The sequence below is a fragment of the Argiope bruennichi genome, chromosome 4 (genome assembly GCF_947563725.1).
Source record: "Argiope bruennichi chromosome 4, qqArgBrue1.1, whole genome shotgun sequence".
Taxonomy (NCBI): domain Eukaryota; kingdom Metazoa; phylum Arthropoda; class Arachnida; order Araneae; family Araneidae; genus Argiope; species Argiope bruennichi.
In genome coordinates, this window is record NC_079154.1 from 115121526 (window position 1) to 115144265 (window position 22740).

Sequence of the window (22740 nt, forward strand, 5' to 3'; positions counted from 1 at the left end):
ATCATTGATCATTTCTTAGTCCAATTTTTTCTTAATATTTAGAACGAATGCTTTCACAATCGCATCATTCTTTCATTCTTTTTGAAGCATTTGATAGCAGCTTGGAAAAAAATTAGAAGAAAGCAGAATAGACGATAAAATAAATTTTCTTCTGTCATAGTCGCGACAAACATAAAAATTATGACATTAAGACAATAATACAAAGTGTGAGAAATTTCGGTCTTGGTTTATTTATCTTTATCATCACTGTTGACTGCAGTGATGGAGAAATTATTTTATCACGTAAACAACAAACCTATTCTTTTTTATTCTGCTCATAAACGACCCACATGATAAAGAAAATCCTCCTTAGTTATATCACTATTCTTTTTTTTAAAGTGATCCACCATTTTTATCACTTTTATGCTATAATTTAATAAAAGTCATAAAGATTTCATTGCGATCTTCTTTTTTACCATATAGTTCTACTTTAAAGAAAAATGAATAATGATAGATTTATAACTTTTTAATGATATATAAACGATATTTTTGAAAGAAATGGCACAGTGCTATTAAATTTAGAAGTAGGAAGTCTAGATGGAATGAATGACTCAACATCTGTTTTATTATTTACGATTTATGGTGTATTTCACGGAATATAATAATTTTTGATAATTTATATCACAATATTTGCGAATAACAGGAGAATTGCGAATGATTCTTGTGTATAGTTATTTGTTCTGCATTCTTTTTGTATACATTCTATTTGATTTAAATGCACAGGTGAGAAAAATGTATTAAATTGATTTCAAAATAAAATCACTAATACATTTTCCTTTCTATATAATACATTTCGTTACATTTTTCTTCGAAAACTTGTTACAGTCACTTTCGAATGTATAAAGCATATTTCAACAAACATTCTGATATTTTCCCTCAAGTTTGACAAATAATATTTCTGCTAATTCAATATTAAGAATTTAGATGCTTTTTCTTTAATAACAAATGAGAATTGTTTAAAATTGACATCAGTTTTGATAAGTAAGTATTACCAACGGTTATGAGATTTATGCTATGCTACTGCTAAATAACAAAGATTAAGAAACATTTTTTTATTCTAAGTGAATTTGCACTAATTTCTCACTAAATTTGCTGTAAAAATGTTATGTACCCCAATAAAGATAACTAAAGAACTGAAATTGGATCAGTTATTTTCAAAGGTCTAACAGATACTACTTTAAAGGATTTGAGATGCCTCTATAAGATAAATATTTGAAAATACCTTTCCAAACATTTTATGTCATAAATTTCTTTGATGAATTTGTGAGAAGTAGTGGCACACCGGAGATTGAGTCTCTGTTTTAAGAATTCATTTGTCTAAAATAAATTAAATATAACAAACGTTTTCATCTGAATTTGATGTTGAACAAAAAATAAAATACAATACAAATAATAATGGAATAGTATATAAATTTATCTTCACATTTCAAATATTTTCTTCTAATAATTTTAATTACAAAACTGAATCTTTACCAGAAATTTTAATAAGTTGTACTTATAACCTTATAATATAGAGAGTCATTAATCCAGTCATAAAAAAATTAAAACAACTGAAATTTTTATCCTTTGCGGTTATCTTTTCTCCGAAATTTAATTCAAAAACAGTTAAAGCATAATAAAATGTATTAGTACTAATTTTTAACCCTTTAAAGGGCCATTTTTTTCTAGTCATATTATGTTAAAATATTTTTAGGCTTGACATTAGAATAAGAAAAGGGATTTATTTAGCTTATGAGACAAATTTAATTTGATTCATTAATTAATTTGGTTAATTAATAATTAAGTAACAAATAAAGACACATCTTTTTGTTTGAGATAAAGAACTGAAGCATCTAAGTTTCTGACTTACTAAAAAAATTTGTCAGAACTTATGCCAACCTGCATAATTTCATACAAAGATTGATAAATTTGGTGGGAAGCATACTTCCCACGGCCCTAGAACGGGTTAACTGCAAAAACCAATATTTGAATGGGATGTGTGATAGGGCTCTTTTCTCTTCCATTGTTTCCTATCAATAAATTCAGTTTCAAAACATAATATGTTCTAAAGACTTTTATAAGTTTATTTACATTAATTTTTAGAAAGAAAATATGAACGACTCGTTTAATTTCTCTGCGGATTACATTTAAGACTGAATATTGAATTCAGTATATACAGTGAAGAATCTAATCAGATGTATGCACGGAACACTTTTTGCAATTCATCAAATTAGAATGCTTGATTTCTTTCAGAAAAGATTAGAAATAAATTGTAATTTAAAGTTATTGACGAAAAAATATTTAGTCGAAGCATTTTGAATCTCCATTTTCCCCAATCTTTCCATTTATGATTTTCGTCGTAAAAGTCAAGTTCATCAACCCTCTCCTCTTTTAAACAGAATAGGAAAAAAAAAACAACAACGCGAAGAGAGTGTCTTCCACTTAAGTATCAATAACCTTCTACTTGCGTACCTTCAGGGCACAGTCCCGAAATGGGAAAGGTAACAGGTAATTTTCATTTGAAACCATCCCTTTTTTTTTTGCAACGCATGAGAAGATATTATCTTCTCTTCCGATCTAAATGGATGCTCGATTAAGAAAAATCATTCATTAATCCGAACCACTTCAAGAATTAGACGTTGTCGGCGGATTTGAGGCTTAGACCGCGGGACAGAAGGCTCCAATTACCAAAGATATGAAGATATTGTGTTGATTACATGAATATTGTTTTCCTAGATCAAAACCGCAAATTCTAGTTTAAAAAACCACAATCATGTAATTTCTTAAAATAAATACTGGGAAGGGTTTTTATATCTGATAACAAATTTTGTCATTGTATTGCAAATGTGGAATTAGAAAAAAAGATTAAAAAGGGCAAATCTATTTTCGTCATAGCATAGTAACAAAAGTTATTAAATGATAGAATAGAGCTGCTGATTAGAAAAAGTATTTCGTTGTTGAGTTAAAACCCATATTGAGCTTAAGTTATAGCTCATGCTGTATAAACAGTAGGGAAACCTAATTTGATTTTAGACCATATTATATACACATCCTGATAATGTGCATTTATAATCTAATATATTAGACAAGGGCTTATGATTAAGGGGATATTGATTATCCTCTGTTGGTTCAATCGATCTATGTTTGGACAAACACCTAAGTAGAAATTTGATTTAGTTCTAATACTCCAAGAAGATTAATTTCGCAGTGGGCTTTGATTGGAAATTATTCTAAATAAATATTTTATTGGGAGTAAAACCCCCAAAAAAATCACGCACAAAGAACTAAATATCTGCGAGAATTTCTTTGCTATAACACACATACACTTCGCAGCTTTTAAATAATATGATAAAAGCATAGCCAGAATGTAGAATCCATTATTTTTCCTTCCATTCATTTTCCTCAATCATGATATATCTTAACCCGGATAGGTTTAAGGTACAGTATGGGGAGAGATGTCATGGGCTCCACAAACACAGCAATGACTACAAAACAAGAAATTCATATATATTTCTTCGAATTGCTAATATACAACTGAAAAGCAAAATATTATCAATAAGCTTCCGTTCTTCACAACTTTGCTATCTTTCACATTTTAAAAGTATATCTAAATGTAAGTGAATGTATTAGGTGGTTAAGGAAGGATTTCATGTTAGATTTTAAATCTGTTATAGATATATGCTGAAATATCACTAAATATTAATATATACTGAAGTAAATAAATCAACTGAAAACAAGAATGGGGGAACCAAGCGATGTAACTACATCATTTTAAAAGTCAAAGGGGTTAGATTGCGTGATGCGCAGATTAATTGGAAATGCCTATGTCCATATCACTTATCATCTAACTGATTGTCGTCTGGTTCTGTAATATGCCATCACTTTTCCGTTTCCTCTGTAAGATGTGGGTTCTAAATTAGATTGGCACGTTGTCTTGATGTGTATCACTTAAACATGAATTAAATCCATTTCTGAAGGTTACACTTTTTCTCTTTTTTTAAAATTGTTCTGTAAAATCAAATAATCACCATATTCCGATGATAAAACAAATTACTTATTTATATGTTTATGCATTATCTACAGGGGGACATCTATTTATCAAAATTCCACGTAATGATGATTTCTATATATCGAACTTTATTGTGAATCTTAAATTTTCAATAGAAGAATGCGACTGGATCAAATTTCTATATTCCAAACAAACTTTTCTACATAAAACAATAAAAAGAAAATCATGAATTGCATTCATAATTAGGAATATAAATTAAATAAAAAAAAATCGTTTTCAAAAATTCTTACTGCGATAGAAATTCATAAAAGTTCGGAAGGCATTTACGAAATTGGAATAAATACCTGTCTGAAAATCATATATTATTCTTAATTTCTATTCTAAGAGTCCCTCTTCTGTTTTGAAGAGAGATTTTTATTTAGCTTAGCATTATTTTTATTAATAGTATGGCAACTAAACCGCGATCTTTAAATACAAAAGGAAAGTCAACCTTCTAACTCTCCGACCCGCCCTAAGGCACACGGATTTAAACCACAAAACTGAATGACCGGACCGCCGCTACAGCAATTGGCGGGAACTGTGGTTGAGTCCTAAGGGCCGTCACCGGCCACGGTACAACCCTCCCCGAAGGAAGTACGTCCCGTCATCGATGGGAGGAGCCAGATCCCCCACCTATTAGTGTACCCTCCAGGGGGGCGAGATCCAACCACCATGCCGGAAGCATATCATCCTCATTTCGAGGTGCCCCCCCGAGGGTCAAATACATACAAAATACAAAAGGAAAATTCGACTTATTAAAAGACATAGTAAGCAAAACGAAATTAAAACATGTTAAAAAATTGAGTTAAAATTCGTCAAGTTCAAAATTCGCAATTTTAAAAATATAGTAACTCATTTACTAAAAATTTGGGAATTGGTGGAGAAATCGGAAATAATTTAGATCTTTTAAATTTATTGAGGTAAATTCAGTAGTAATAAAATAGGTTAATAAAGATTGGAAAAGTTGGTTGGTTATTAAGGTTGGAAAAGTTCCAATATATAATTCTATAAATTGATATTTTTGTGTTTTGAATTTTTCACTAGGAGTCCTCCCTATCTGTTACCACACAGCTTCTCATCTATTTTCACAACATGTCCGATGTCTTTGTTTAACTTCATCATATATTAAAGAGAACCGAGAACTCAATTTAGATTTCTTCTTGTTGACGAATTTAATCTAAAATTATATATGCAAATTTCATTGTAAAACCTGCACACCTATCTTGCCACGTTTTTTACTCCTCGCACTCACAAGCGTTACGTACGAATAGATAGATTAACAGATAATTAACAATAGACGGATCCAGTCCAAAATAGTTACAGATGTTCTGATTTTAAAATGATATGCGGAATTCTATCTATATAGCTTGTGTCCTTTTTATCATGTTCACACATATTCAAACATACTTCTGGTAAACGAATTTCATCTAAAAGTTGTAAGATCTTTTCGCCTTTGATGGTTGGTTACCTTTTCGCGTTAAAAAATTCATACCAAATTATGCTTTTCCAGTTCATTCCATTTTTGAATAATATACAAACAGACCACAATGCTTTCTCTTTGTTTACTACATACACGAGAAAGTAAATGTTAATCTAATTTTTCTTCTTCTTTTACGACTTTTTCCTCCATCATTTTCCAGGGATCTTGCTATGTTTTACTGCGCGCTCATTTTCAGGTCAAATCATGATTTTGTTATTCTTTTCTAAATTGTTCGTTTTTCTTTGTATGATTTTTCCTCTGAATTAAAGTAGGGATAAAATAATAAAAAATGCATAAGAAATTTTTTTACTGGGCTGTGTAAGTACCTTTCAATGCGATCAACAATTCGCTTAATGTTTTTGTAATACTACGGTGCGGAGTTTGCTTGAAATTGCTCCAGACAGCGTAGACTTGCTTATAAAATCTACGATAAATATTGCATATTTCAAACTGAAACGCAACTGCATTTTTAAAAATCTCTAACGGCAAAGTAAGATTGTTCAACTTCATGCTTCGATTGTATTTGATATTATTAAATCCTAATACATTACCATTTATAAAATACATTTTTTTTTTGCATTTTAATTTGTATTCCTAGGGATACTCTTTTAACCCTTTCTAGGGCCAAGGGAAGCATACTTCCCACCAATTTCCACAATCTTTGCATGAAGTTACGTAGGTTGGCGTAAGTTCCGATAAGTTTTTCAAAAAGACATGAGCTTGGATGCTTCAGTTCCTTATCGTACACAAAATGGTGCGTCTTGATTTGTTACTTAATTACCAATTAACCAAATTAATTAATTAAACAAATTAAATTTATCTAATAAGCTAAATTAATTACCTTCCTTAAGCCAATCTGAATCCTAAAAATATTTTTAATCTACCATGACTAGAAAGAAGTGGCCTTTTAAAGGGTTAAACAAAACTTATATAATATAATATAATATAATTTATAAGCTAGTATACACCCTGAAGATTGCTACGTATTTATTAAAATGGAGTAAAACACTTTACTGCAGATCATAAGTTTTAGAACTAGAGAGTCTGATATATAGTTATTATTTTAGCTAGTGGGAGAATCTTAAGAATATATTTGTTAAGACTTATAACTAGATTTTTAAATTAAAAATAACTATTTAACTGATAAATAAATTTGAAACCAACTTTTTACATCACTTTAAAATCTAAAAAATTGCCTTTCATTGATATCAATTTCGTGTTCACCAATTTTAATACATTTTTCAAAACATTTTAAAGCGCATTTACAACAATGCTTTTCATTCCTTTAGTAGCTCTTTTTATACAATATGTTGCAACAATATTAAATGGTTTTTTTTTGTTCTTGCTATCGTTGTTAAAATTAAGAGTAAACCAGTGGGAGTAGTCTTCCCAAAACTTTCTCGCATACTCTCTAATAAACTTGTGATGACAGAGAACGCCTTACATGGCATTGGCGTACAACAGTTACGAAATATTAACTTTTGACGTGAATATAACATTTTTACTGAATCTATTGTATCATTCTTAACTAGTTTTGGCGATTAATCCCTGGCATGCGGGTTAATATTTTCGAGTTTGTACTTTAGACGCGTTTTTCTCAATCGATTGAAACGAAGATTTGACACAAAACTGCACTTCTAGTCACAAAATTCCATACCAAATTTGATATATTTAAGTCATTGCGTCATTGAACTGTCGACAGACGGTCAGACCAACAGGCGGTCAATCCATTGTTGATTATGACTCAAAATTTGAAGAGAGTTTTCACTATAAGCGTTAAATCTGTGCACCGAATTTTATGTATCTAGCTCCCTTTGCGTTAACTTATTATTGTGTTAATTTATATTAAAACAGACGGACATATGGACTTCTTCTGAACAGATTTTACTCAAAATTTGATAGAAATCTCCAAATATAGTGTAAAGACCGTATACCAAATTTCAACCGTCTAGTTCAAAGCATTTTTGAATTATTTTTCTCATGGACATTTTTCAAAAATTTGTTTTTCCAACTTAGGGAGGTCTAAAACGTGGAGATTCGTCAAAATCTCGTTCGAATTTTTTGACGATTGCTATACTTTCTCTGCCCTTCCTATACGAGAAAGCAATAAAAATTAATAAAATAAGGACGAATCATTCCTAAACATTATCGAGTCTTGGACTAGAGGATAAAACATCTTTTAACCCTTTAAAGGGCCATTTTTTTCTAGTCATATTATGTTAAAATATTTTTAGGCTTGAAATCAGAATAAGAAAAGGAATTCATTTAGCTTATTAGATAAATTTAATTTGAATCATTAATTAATTTGGTTAATTAATAATTAAGTAATAAATCAAGACACATCACTTTGTCCGAGATAAAGAACTGAAGCATCTAAGTTTCTGACTTACTAAAAAAATTTGTCAGAACTTATGCCAACCTACATAATTTCATACGAAGATTGATAAATTTGATGGGAAGCATATTTCCCACGACCATAGAAAGGGTTAACTAGTTCTTCCTTGCTTTAATAACAATTATTGACAAAAATTGCAATAATATTTCTTCCTAAAAATCTGTTTTCATTAGTCTTGTTTATCTGATATAATTTCATTTAAGAACGAAAAACTCATTTTTGCCATCATAAGTACGATTTCCTTTGATAAATTATAAAAAATAATCAATTTATCCATTGGTTTGTTGTAATTAAAGTAATTATGGTAGCAGCATTGAAGGCAGCAAGAGTGAAATGTTAATTTATCATCATTTTCAATGATATTCTAGCATTTTGTATTGTTAGTTACATTACTTCTATTGTGATTACATAACAGAATAAAATGCACTCGATATTGGCCTGTTCATCGTGTAAAGTTGAAATTAGTGAAATAATTTTTTTTGTCCCACATAATAAGCAGCAACGCACATATTTTGCCATGCAATATATACTAGAGTTCGATCAGCTAATTGATAAAGATATGGCAGCTTCAAGAATTCGGTCACTTGACAATTTTTTTCGTGTTCTTGCGATGGATTTAAAGTTCGCTTAAAAAAATTTAAGCATCTCTGGATCTCTGTTCAAGACATGTGATTTCTAACTAAACAATGTCAAATAAAGTTCTTAAATTTTTAAAACTAAATATTCGTATCAATTGTAAATATTATGATTAATATTTTTCCACTTAAATGTTGTCCTTTAGTATCAAAATAAATAATTATATAAAAAAATGAAAAAAAAAGTTGGCATTTGAACATAAAACCGCAATACAATTAATTATAGTCAGGAATTATACATTATTGCTATGAACGATATATCAAGTCATTCATCAGTCATGAGAATATGTACCAAATCTATGCAGCGGAGCTTCAAAATACCCTTATCTTGTAATGTTCTGATTAATTGATGGAATAAACGATGACCGTTTAATTTTGGCTTGAGGTAGAAATCGAAATAATGAGCTGGATTAACCTGCTATTTTTATTTCCTTGCATATGAAGAAAGGAAAGAGGTATCGTTGCAATCACCAAAAAATTCAGTCTCGGAATTTGATTGGATCTTTGCGTTTTAGATCTCCTCGAGTTCAAAAAGAATAAAAAAAAAACTATTTTCGGAATTATATCCATCTGCCTGTATATACAATAATTCGAAAACTCAAAGAAGTAAACTAAAATTTTATACTCATTTCCTATGCCAAAATTGTAGAATTCTATCCTATTTTAGATCAAAAACTATCCTATTTAACCGTTCTGTCCATACATTTTCAAGTAAGCACGGTAGACTCTGAACTGCCAATAGTTAAATTTATGGAATTTAACCCTCAGAACTGTAGATCTCTTTCGAATTTTGGAACAAATCCATTAAAGAGTCAACCGTATGTTGGATTGTACATTTACATACTTATGAACTTAATAATTCAAAAGCACAATAAGTTAGAGTAATGAAATGCTGTTTATAACCCGTAGATCGGTGAAACATTTCTGTAAAATTGGAAAAAAAACAGCTCTAATATACTTTTAGGAAACTCTTCATTATTTAATAAAACTGTATAAATTTTGCCATATTTTTGATGAGGTCTTGCATAAAACATTCTCGATAATTTCTTCTTTTCAACGTTTCCCCTTTTTGGCATCTACTTCCCCAGCGAAAGGGAAAAACAAATCGTTTTTCATATTTCTGATAAAGGGGATGTTTAACAGAAGTTGTGATTTTTTTTCATCCAATATTTATAAAAATATACATAATGTTAATTTTCATTCTGAAGGTTTATACATTAGTCGTTTCATTTAAAAGTTTATTTTATATTAATGGTTTTTATTTGTATTTCTTTCTACCGTCTTATGCTACTGCCTGTTAATACATTCAAAAAGCAGAAACATTCCAACATGTAGAACTTAGTATTTCAAGACTTATTTTGCTTAAAATATAAGTATAAATAATTGATTTTCATATAAAGAATTTGGATTGCTCATATGCAATTTTAAAAATATTTATATGATTAAAAACTTCTTATCCCTGCTTACATGTTAGCTGATGATGTAGAAATATCAATGTTATGTTTGAAAGGCAACTTATAAGCTGTTTCCTTTAAGATATGTTTATATTTCACTAAAGAATAATTTGTTTAAAAGAATTATATCAGTTATTTATGAAAATCAAGTAAGTTCATGTTGCATTTTAAAATTCGTTTTCTAAAATAAGAAAGATTATTAAAAATGCATATCGACCTGCTTTCTCTGTAGCTAAACTTACGGGAAGAAGATGAGAAAATTTTAATTGAATTAAAATAAAAACTATAGTTTTACTTATTTGCAGATAACTTTCTGAAAAGAAGTGTAAAGAGTTAAACGTAACGAAACTATTTGTAAATGTTATGGGATGTTGAAAGTGGAGGTCTATGAATTCAAAGAACCCGTATTGTTGCATTCTTTTATTATGTCCTTGTTCCACAAAATAGTTCAGAGCAGAAATTTCAAATATTTTCTAATAAAAAAAGTTCAAAACTAAGCCTTAAATAGTTATTGCGACAAAAAAATAGTCGATCATTGTTTACAAATTTTCAGCAACTTCTACTCTTTTTCTTCAACCGAAACTTTCAGTTTTTGCAACATTTCGATTCAGCGCTCTCCCTCTCTTCTGGGGCACTTCCTCTAGCACCTATTTAGCGTTTCTCGCCCATGACCGCGTCTAACCGTGACCGTAACGCAACGGAGAAATTAAAGTAAAAGCTTGTATTTTAAGTAGATGCTATATAACATTTACAATGATGTAGAAACACAACTGGAGAATAAAAAAAAAAGAGATAGAAAGTTTCAGTTTCATTTCAGATTATTGTAGGTGAAAGTTCAGGAGATTCGCTTGAATGAATGCCAGTTATTTCTATTTTAACCAAACCTTTTTTTTTTCCTCTTTTCGTCAGTTCTAATTTGATTTAGAAACATTCAGTTCTAATTCATCACCCTGTTTTTCAAAATTTTTTGAGGATTATTAATTTATTCTAAGGTTAGTTGATTTTAAATGAATGATTAGTTATGGAATGATTAGTTTAGAATGATTAGTTATGGTTAGTTAATTTTAGAAAGAATGTAAAATAATTTTTTTTCGCTTCCATTAGCTTTCATAAATTATTTGTATAATACTTACTCAATTTATTTCTCTTTGTCATTACGGTTTATTTCATGATTTATTTATACTATGTTCAGTTTCTGAAGGTCGCCATATTATGTATGAAGAAATATTTTTTTTAATTTAAAATAATTTAAAAGATAAAAGGAAAATAATTTTTACAGCTTCGTCAAACTAATAAACGTATATAGAGCTCATATTGTTTTATAAATAACTAGTTAAAATATTTTTAATTATAATTGTTATGACTTAAGGTACACACTTAAACTTCTAAAATCGTTCAAAATATCGAATATTTTTTATTGCTTACTAATGTTCTCTGATCCTTTAACTTTCAAACGATACCAAGATGTAGTCAATATTGGAAATATTTCTCTATTTATAATTATTTTTCTTGAGTTGCTTTCATTAAAAACTCTAGTTACGATTTTTTTAAAACTCATTTTATGAAGAATGATATTTTTCCACTATGTTGCTTCATTCAAACAATCATAATTCAACAAGAAATGAACCAAATACAGTTATTTATACATCAAAATAATCTGTATGAAATAGCGGATGTTTTGTGCCTCAAGTAAAGTTATATTTATAGAAATGAATTTTTCATAGCTGTTTAAAAGTTAAAATGACAGAAAAAAATCTCGCTTTTTCTATTCATCGTTGATGAAAAAATTGTTTTAAAAAAACTATACATTTTAATAACTTGTTTGAGGCAGACAACATGAAGACTAATATTAGGCATCATTTCCAACTAGAATTGTGTGTCTGTACAAATTAGAATTTAAGATATCATGTTTCAAAAAATAGGCTAATTAGCTCATTAAATATTATTTAATTAATTAATAATTAGTGTAATATGGTTTTTTCTCACTGAAATGAGTTTAAACATATATTAATAATCTACAGTGAAAAACTGGATTTTTAAAGTTAAAATTTTAAAAAAAATCTTCAAGTGTGTACGTACACCTTAACTAATCTATTGTTAAATCGGAGGATCAGTTCATTATTTTTTGTCAGAGAGGTGAAAAAAAAAGAAAGAAAGAAACAGCGAAATTTTTCTTCTCGCTGATTTCACACAGAATTTTCATGAGCAAAAGCTGCACATGTGTTCATATTTGTTGCTAAAACGCCGTGATACTTAATACTTTTAGTCAGATGTTCTTACCTTGCATCGTTGTATGTTTATCCAAACATTTTTCGTGGCCGTTTTGGCAATCTTTTTATCACGGTAATGTTAATAGACTGGCATGCTATCCGTAAATAGTGATGCGGTATGCATGATACCAAAGTAATTCATATTGTGTTACAGGGTAAACTTAACCTAAAACATCTAAATTTGGTATTTAGTTACTTCCTTAATACAATATTTTCTTCTGATAGGACATATGACGCAACATAGATTAGAGAGCAATAATATACTCATACTACAGAAACACATCATCCCTATTATACTCAATTTAAACTCAAAAATTTTCGAACCTTATAAGATCTTATCTATTTCAACTTTTTAAAATTATTTTTTTATATTAACAGGTGTTATCATGGCTCCAAATATCTTACGCCCAGAAGGCAGTCAAGAAGGAAGCACTAGACTCTGGAACTGTCCAGATGCTAAGCAATATTCTAGAATCACTCGATGCTTTTCGAAACGATCGTCTGAAAGATTTGGAAAAAATCAGAATTGCCACGCCACCTGGTAATGGCACTAAAGTTACTCGAATAGGAGATATCACAGAAACTCCCACCAACAGTTCTGTCTCAGAACATATTAAAGCTTTGAAAGAAGGCATCATGGGACACAATCCCGTTAAGAAAACCTTTGGATACAAGGTGACCGTTTATACATCTCCCATCGGAGAAGATGGTAAAGGTAAGAATTAGAAATGCATTATTTATTATAATCTAGCCACCTTCAACGACCGACTGGTTTGCCAATAATATTTATTATGTTTAATTTCAATTAAATCTTTTATGCATACATATTATATTTAAGTTTCTTTCAATTTTTTTAAAAATTTAAATTATGATATACTTTTAAGCTGTATCGTTCTAATAACCTTACACCTCTTCTGTTTAATATATTCACGAATTTCCTTAAAAGGGTCAAACAATAAATTACGTAACTGTCCACATAATTTAACATCTAATCCTTGTTAGCGCAAGATATTGTACTAAATTTACTATAATGTATATAGATTGAATACCACTCAATATCGTTAAGATATTGTTCAATATTGTAAAACATCTTGTGATAATTAGAATCGTGCATTATCTAATTCGGAAACTTCAATTTCTAAGTTTTCTTGTACAATGTGCATTTAAATTCCTTGCGTAAAAATAATGCGGCTCATTTTACTTGTTTTGTATGCAGAGGTGTAGCAACATGTTAGGTGGAAGGAGTAACATGGAGCAGAAAAATGAAAAAGAAAAATGTAAAACAACCAACATAATCTCTCAAAATGTTGGGTATGTTATTTAATAACTTAGAAGACTTCATTAATGGATTCCCCTCAATAATTTAATGAAATAAAATTTAAAAAAAATTGCGATGAACATTATTAAAAAATATGAAAATAAACATAATTTTCATTCCTTGACTTTCAACAATGGAAAAAAACACCCAACTAAATATTCGCAGAAACAATAAAATCTCCTCAGTTTTATTGCAAGATAAAAAGGGTATTATAGCAAATATTGCGTAAAAAATGTCTAAAAAATTATAAATATAGAAAAAATCACACAATAACAAAATCGGTATCAATAAAAAAAAAAAATCGTTTTTTTCTTTCAAATTTAGGCAGCAAAAAGCATTTTTATGTATTAGCATTTCTGACAGTTATCGACAAAATATTTCCAACTTTTGCTTAGTTTTTATTTAATTGAAAATATTATAATTTAACTTTCTTATTTTTATACCAAAATTTCCAAAGAAATCACACTAAAGTGCATATTTCTATCATCTAAAGTTTACAAAATTTAATTAGGTTCTTCAGTCTATCCTGTAAGGGGTAAACATGCACATGCCTATTCTATTTTATTATTAGTAGAGAACACATTGAGATACAGGATTATTCATAAAAAGTGACCTTATTTTTACAATTTACCTTAAAAAAAAGAGATTTTTAAAGGGGTTAAATGTATCCAAAGTATTTTCTTAGCGTATCCACTTCAAGAGAATTTGATCGGTTGCAATGAGGTTTAGCGAAGACTTTATAAAGATAAAATGATATTGAAAATAGTAAGATTCCTTTCAAATACAAATGCATATTTTATATCTTACAAATAACAACTGGTTGAGACAGCGTTTCTCAACCTTTCAATATTCGTGGCGCAGTTTTCAATCATAATTTTCATTCCGCCCCCGCCCTCCCCCCGCTTACAATAAAAAGTATATAACAATAATGTGTATTGAGAATTTTGTATTCTGTTTTGAAATTATTTTTAACTAACTGCCAAAAAAAAAAAGAGTAAAAGCGACCCAACATTGGCGAGAAATCACATCTGGCATTTTGCAAAACGGGCAGTGAACAGATGAAGCGAATGAAAGCGGGAAATATTTAAATATTATATTTGAAATGAAAGCCAAACAAGGTGATAACGTTAAAAGAATACATAAGTGGAAAAATTCGTTAATGAATGTTAACCTAGACGGGATGAGCTAAATTTAGAAACAGGGAATACATTTTTTCGAATAATAAAAGAAATAAAACAGAAGCATGACTAAACAAAAAGAGAAAAAAATAAGTAATTTTTGTGGAAGAGAATCCACACGACTGATGCCATCTCGAGCATGCGCAGATGTTTTCTCATAGGAAGAAGGAAAATGTTTGATAACGCAAGTTTCAATTCCAGCCAGTCTCGTTCGAGTCTATCGCTATCGAATATATCGTGAATTTGTATGTTATATATGTTTTCGTGTTAATTGCAATGCACCATATTAAATATTTACGGCAGCAGATTTATGAACACTCATGGATACATTTTTAAGCGGAAGTATGGGAGCATTAGACGACAGTCAAGCATCAACAAGTACACAGACGAGCGTGGTTCCGAAAACAAAATCAAGAAAATATTCTCAAGAATGCTTAAATTTTGGTTTTACCAGTACTGAAGTAAATGAAGAAGAAAGGCCCCTGTGTGTCATTTGCTCAAAAATGTTGGCCGCAGGCAGCATGAGACCTAATAAACTTAAACGACATTTGGAAATGCTTCATAGTGTGTACGTCAACAAACCCAGAGAATTCTTCGAATTAAAATGAAAATCATATAAAAAGCAAAAATCATTTTTTAAAGAAATAATTTTGTCTGTGAATAAAAAAGCTTTAATTGCATCTTACAAAGTTCATATAAAATATCCAGATGTAAAAAACCTCACACCATTGGTGAAGAGCTTATTTTGCCAGCAGCAATTGAGATTGTAGAAACTATGTTTGGAGATAATTTTTCAAAACGATTGCAGTCCGTACCTGTTTCAAATGATATTGTTGCTCGTATCATTTGAATTGGTGATATACCTAAAGATGTACAGTGTCAGCTTTTCTCGAAGTTGCGTGACAAATTGTTTTCACTACAGCTTGAGGAAGCAACAGATAGTAATAGTAATAAAGATGCTAATTTAATTGCCTATGTTCGATATTGTGATAATTTATCATAGTAGAAGTACTTTTCTGCAAACCAATAGAACTCAAAACAACGGCCCTCGCATTATTTGCTATTTTAAATGATTTTATGAACTAGGCAAACATAGAATGGAAAAATTGCGTCGGTATAGGCACAGATGGTGCTCGTTCAATGTCCGGAAGATTCCAAGGTATACAGGCACTTGTAAAAAAAAAAAAAAATCGCCTTAGTGCGTCTGGGCACATTGCATGATCCACAGAGAAGCTTTGGCTTCGAAAGAAATGAGTCCTGGTCTGAATATTGTGTTAACTACGATTGTAATCGTAGTAAATTATATAAAAATGAGACCCCCTGAAATTGAGAATCTTTTCCGCACTTTGTAAAGACATGGGTTCAGTACATCCAGCTTTATTATTTTATTGCGAGGCATGATGGTTATCACGTGGGAAATTGTTGCAACGTGTTTATGAATTAAGAGAAGAAATCGCCATTTTCTTTGAAGAAGAAAACAGATCGGAGTCCGAGAATTTTCGCGATGGTTTACTTGTGATGAAATTGAGCTACTTGGTTGACATATTGGAGAAATTAAATAACTTGAATCTTCAACTCCAAGGAGCAAATACACATATGTCGGATACGAGTGATAAAGTTAATGTTTTTTGTGGAAAATTGGAATTGTGGAGCAGAAATTTAAAGCAAAGAAATCTAACAATGCTTGCAAATGTGGATGATTGTACTTAAACTTACAAGGCTGAAGAAGAAAATGTAAAAGTAGTTTTTGAAAATCATTTAGCCATGCTTACAAAGAATTTTAAAAAGTATTTTCATGCTGACGACAAACTGATAGTAAGTTACGAGTGAGTTAGGGACCCATTTCAAAAGACTCCTGAAGGACTCTCAATTGATGAGGAAGAAAAATTCATAGACTTCACGACAAGTGGCGAAACTAAAAGACAATTTAGTAATAAATCATTGTTTGAATTTTGGGCAGGAGTAGAGGATGATTTTAATTGCACTAAAAACAAGGACATTTCGCATTCTATTACCATTTTCAACATCCTACCTTTGTGAAACTGAATTTTCTGCTATGGCTACTTTGAAGACAAAATATAGATCTCAGCAGAACTGAGAGTGGCTATTTCTAATATTAAGCGATCGTTCTAATATTAAGCCTTCGAAAGACAAGCCCCAGGAAGTCACTAATAATTATTAACTTTGTTTTAGTTTAGTATTTTTTGATTAAATAAATTTTGATTTAGTAAGTTGTTTTACTTTAATAAGTTACTAAATATATCGAAATGTATTTTGTTTCTATGTGTACGTATGCTTTCTTTTCAGTCAGTGAATCATTTTTTAAATAATATTTTCTCTTGAATATCCTCGCGCCCCCCCCTCTAGTGTGCTCACGCCCCCCTAGGGGGGCGCGCCCCACAGGTTGAGAATCGCTGGGTTGAGAGATTTCTCAGTATGGTTTTTGTATTAAAGAGGAGAAAAACAGAACAAATACAGACTCAATCAAAAATAGAATATATTTGATTGATTCGGAAATTAACCGAGAATAAATGCTTTTTGACTGATGTGTATGTTTAAAGATTTTGAGATGGTGTATCACATATTTTAATCAAGAGTTTGTTTTTCTTGATGTTCAATCAGCTATTTTATCAATTCATATATATTGTAAACTATATTAATAAAATTATAATTATAAATATAAAATAATTCCTGTTAATTTCTGAATTTTCTGTGACTGCAGAAAAGTGAAAACATTATAGTATTTTTCGCAATCTGCAAATGAATTCTAGAATCATAAATAATTGATACGAAAATATCTTTACCTTATGTATCGATGTATCAGTAATTAGACACTTTGAAAAACAGACATTTGAAAGTTTTTTTTTAACCATAACCATTTCGAATAAAATTAAACAATAAAATAAAGCAAAGCTTAGTTGGAGTTTTTATTGCTTTTTTAAGCAGTGAAGTTTACTATCTTTCTTTAATTAATTTATTATCTTTTTGAAATGACAGTTGATATTTCTATTCATATTTAAAAACATTGTGTGTGAGTGTGAGAGTGTGCTTTTTTTGCAAATTACTGGACAGAACATTTGACTTAGATTTACCAAATTTGGTACAAATATACATTGGAGAGTAGGATGTGCCCCTGGGAGCAACGTTTTTGAAACTTTCATAGGAATTTTAATTAATTAAAGATGAGGCGCATTTTCAGAATTTTCCGTAATAGATTTCAGAATTACTATTGCAAAAAAAAAAAGAAGAGAAAAAAAAACCCCTTCTAATCTTTGTCTCATTTTAAAATGGAAAATGTATTTTACTGAAACAATTAAAGAAAAACAATTCTTTAATTGCCATGCAGCTTTTCCTGTATTTTGATAATCTTAAGATTTTTTTCATTTTTTTTCAGCTTAGCCTTTATCTAACTCTTGAAGGCTAAGGAAAAAATATTCTGTCTATTATTTGAGCATTTTACATTACAGACAAGAAAGTGAAATGCAGTACTGCAAAAAACAATGGGCATTTAAAAAATAGATTATTCGGGCATTTACGCTTATAACACACCATTTATCCTTTGTTTTTTCCAAACCAATATGGTCTCGCTGTATCCGTCAGATACACCAGTATATATTGTTTACATTAGTAAATAATAGTGGATAAAAACACAATTTAAAGTAAAAACAAATAACATTAAATCCAATTCTTCGATATTATGTATAACATGAATATAGGAAAATAACACAAAAGAACTTATTCTCAGACATAGCATCAGCTAATTATTTGAAAACTAAGCAATCATGTTTCTGTTAGTTAAGATACGACTAACGGAATTGTAATGGTACCAGGATGCCAGTGGTCTTGATTTCTTTAAGAAGGTTAATGAACACAATAAACAGCGCGAGAATAATTTTATTTAAAATGACACGACTTTAATATCAACATCTATTATTATCTAATGTTAACAGATACATTATTGAAGGGAATATGATAATCAAATTATGCATTAATGATTTTGGTGAAATTAAATGAAACCATTATTCTCCGTGTACCAACAAGTCTCCAAGGGAAGCGAGTATTTGCATAAGAAATAACTGTATTGTTATACAAACCGAATATATCATTTTCATATTTTGCACTATTTAATTATAATTTAATTTTTTTCCTTTTTTTACTCGTTTGCGTTTTTTATGACGGGATATGTCCAGAAAGTCGAGAATTGCAGCTATAATTCAAGTACGTGTGTTCTTCAATTAACGAAAATAAACCTCTTTGTCCTTTAAGTATCTATCACCGAAATGATATGATGATGAGAAGCTTCCGGTATAGTGGTTGGTATTGTCCACTCAGGTGGGTGCAGGAATGGTGAGGAGTCGGCTACCGCCTACCGATGACGGGGCGTGCCTCCCACTGGAAGGGATTAACGTGGCCAGTGATGACCCTTAGGGCTCAACTAAGTTCCCGACAATGCTATCGAGGTGGTCCAGTCATTCAGATTTATTTATGTGCCTTAGGGGTGGGTCAAAATAGATAATATCTGGTTGACCTTCAACTTAGGAAATGACACATTTGAAACAAAAGAATCTATCTGGTTTTCCCACGCCAATATCAGCACTTGATAATTATTTAATAGGATATGCTACTTTGATTATAAACTATTCATTAGACAATCAGTGACCCAATAAGCGTAACGCAAATAGATCAATTAAAAAAAAAGGATTTACGAATTGATTGGACACATCCATTGATGGAATGCTTTTTTACGTCAAATCCAATTTTTTTTTACGTCAAATCCAATTTCACGCAATCACCAATGGTTGATGGTCATCAAGAAAATGTAATTCCTCAGTAATAAATTTTGAAATGCTTTCTCAACCTTATCGTAATAGGCCGAAGCATTTAAGAGGTCCACATTCTGTCCACAAATCTCTTTTAGAAGAAACGAACATGGATCTGCTCCACGGAGCACAACGGTTCGCAACCTTTTAATTTCGTTCTTTCCGGTTCCGCGAGTAAGAAGAAGTATGGGACAGCGTTTTTTCCCATCGCATTCTACAGTATGTTTACCCTATATCGGAAAATACCGAACTTCGAAAATTGATCTGTGACATTTTATTGTCCAATCGAAGGTAATATCGTTTTAAGGTTAATATTCTTGTTGCATTTTAAGTATATCATTCAAATTTTTTGGGGATAAAGATATTCAACACTAAATACAGTTTTTTTTTCTTCTTTTTTCTTACAAGTGCGTAGAAAACACGGAAGTAATTTCTGTGACCCTTTTGTTCGACATTGCAAATAGTTACATTTTAAAGAGAGTGAACTTTCCGGATTTGATTAGTTTTTTGTTTTTTTCACTTGCCTGAGGTGAAAGGAAGAAAGAGTTCTAAACAATATAAAGTCAATGAAATATTATAATTAGGAATAAAAAATATTTTAACCCTTTAAAGGGCCATTTTTTTCTAGTCATATTATGTTAAAATATTTTTAGGCTTGAAATTAGAATAAGAAAAGAGATTCATTTAGCTTATTAGATAAATTTAATTTGATTAATTAATAATTAAGTAACAAATCAAGACACATCATTTTGTGTGAGATAAAGAACTGAAGCATCTTTCTGTCTTTCTAAAAAAAATTGTCAGAACTTACGCCAACCTACATAATTTCATACAAATATTGATAAATTTGGTGGGAAGCATACTTCCCACGGCTCTAGAAAGGGTTAACAAAATATTTTTCAATTTTTTAAAAATATATTTTTTTAACTTCTGAAAACTTATCTTTTTCAAAACATCATTCAACATTTTGAATAATTCAAAATGAAAATTTTATGAAGGAAATTTCATTCTAAAATAATTATTCAAATAAACTTTTCGAAGAATCGAATGTTTTATTGTACTGCTCTGAACAAGGAAAATCATGATCACTTTCTTTCTTAAAAAAGATCCAAAATTTTCATGTATCAATAAAATAAAACACTTCAACTTGAATTTGTGAGCAGTTTTATCGTAGTAGAATCCTGGTTTAGGAATGTTAGGTCTGTTATTTCGAGATTCAATTTCACAGAAAATCTTTTAGTGTATGAGATAAGATAAAATATCACCAGTTTGTTTTAAATAAAAACAATTTTTTTTCGCATCCTATATGCATATTTTCATCAAATATGCCAAGATTTAGTCCTGGCATCTTTATGTCAGTTTTAGTCTGTAGATTATTCACATTTCAACTTATAATTTTTCTATATCTCAAAACAACATCTGAGTTATTATAATATTTTAAATAGTGTCTATTCTAATTGCCTTATATATTTCCCTATTAAAAAGAAACCCAAAACTCTTGATCCAAATTAGAGACGATAAAAAGAAAGACCACAAAAAATTGAAAAGTTATAAAAAATAAATATAAAAGAAACAATTTCCAAAGATAGGTCTAATTATTCTAAAATGTGGGGCATAAATTCCACATCAATCATTTAGAAGTCCTCGTAGAAATTGTTTAAGTTGTTTCAAAATTCTTTTAGTGTCAAATTCAATGTTATCTCCCCATGATGGTTATTTCAACAGGTGGTATCTGGAACACTTGTTCCCCTGTTGTTAACGTTCTAAATACAAAGTGACAGTGTTTTGAATGACCATGACAAGGTCGAATTTTATGAAGTGAATCTAATTGTTTCAGCCTTTTGTCTTTCATGCAATCTCTGTTTTACTCCCTTTCTTTTTACGTTTCAATGTAATTACTCACTTCCATTGTTGTAACATTTTGATTACTTAACTAATTACGTTTTATAAATGGAAAGCAATTATGCTTTTTACTCAATTAGATTGCATTTTTTAAATAATACGTACCAAATACAATGGTTTTGAAAGAATGTTTTTCAGTTACATTTTTTATTGAAACTCAGTTTTCAAAAGATTGTTATTAAAGTGTTGTATCATTTTTTAGAATATTTTGAAGTGTTTTTTAAGTCATTCTTTAAATATATTTTAAATGAAGCATTGTGAAATACTTAAAAGTAAATTATATCACTCTATTTGTAAAAATATAATACATTAAAAATTCATCTGATGTTATTACGTATATTATCGTTGTTGTATGAAAAAAATCATTTGCATAAAACCGCACTTGCATCACATACGACATTTTGATGCAATAGCCTGGAAATATAGCGGTTTTTGGAAATTTTGAATATGTAAATTTAATTCTATTGGCTAATTACAAATGGCAATTTGAATGAAAATGTTATCTTGTGTTATCAAGTGTTTTGCATAAATATATTTTTTTTGGCATATTTGACATTTGATATTTGAAAAAACAGTGAAGATATGCAGGCATGTCATTGCATATATTAAAATTTTTCTATTATCTGCTGTGATATATAATTTATAAAACTTCCTTTGATTTATATATAGAAATATAGAAATAAAACTTTCAGCTTAAATACATTAAAAAATCACTTTTTAATGTAGTTATTTTCAACGTCTTCATCTAATGACTGTTTTCAGTGAACTAGATGAATCTCACCCCTTTATTATTTATTGCTTTTTAAAATATGGATATTTTTCATTTTTATGTATTAAGAAATCCAGTCATTTATTTGATGCGGTTTTTCCGTGACCTTCATTAACGGGACAATAAATTCAGTATATATTCAAAGTTTCTATTTTGTTCATGTATTTAAAATAAACAAATTTTTATTTGTGTATTAAAAATCTTGCGGAAACTATAATAAAAATTTCAATGCCTTTTGAATGCAAATAAATCTGATCATAAAATGTTAATATCAACAATATTGGCTACATTTTTTTTATAAACAAGGATTATGTTAAAACATTTTTATTTACTTCCTAAAATCATTTAAGGAAAGAACGCATTTAAAAATAAGCATTTTATATTTTATAAAGTGACTGAAAGAATCTATAGTTAAATGAAGCTTTCATATTCATCTATAGTATTCTTGGTATT

The 22740-nt window shown here is 29.6% G+C and overlaps 1 protein-coding gene across 1 annotated transcript in view; it reads left to right on the forward strand.

Moving 5' to 3' along the window:
- The window catches only part of LOC129966069 (uncharacterized), a 68792-nt gene that overhangs the window by 24243 nt on the left and 21809 nt on the right, over nt 1–22740 (forward strand). The window contains exon 2 of the mRNA XM_056080433.1: nt 12679–13015. Coding sequence (XP_055936408.1) covers nt 12679–13015 — 337 coding nt within the window. The remainder of the gene's footprint in view (nt 1–12678; nt 13016–22740) is intronic.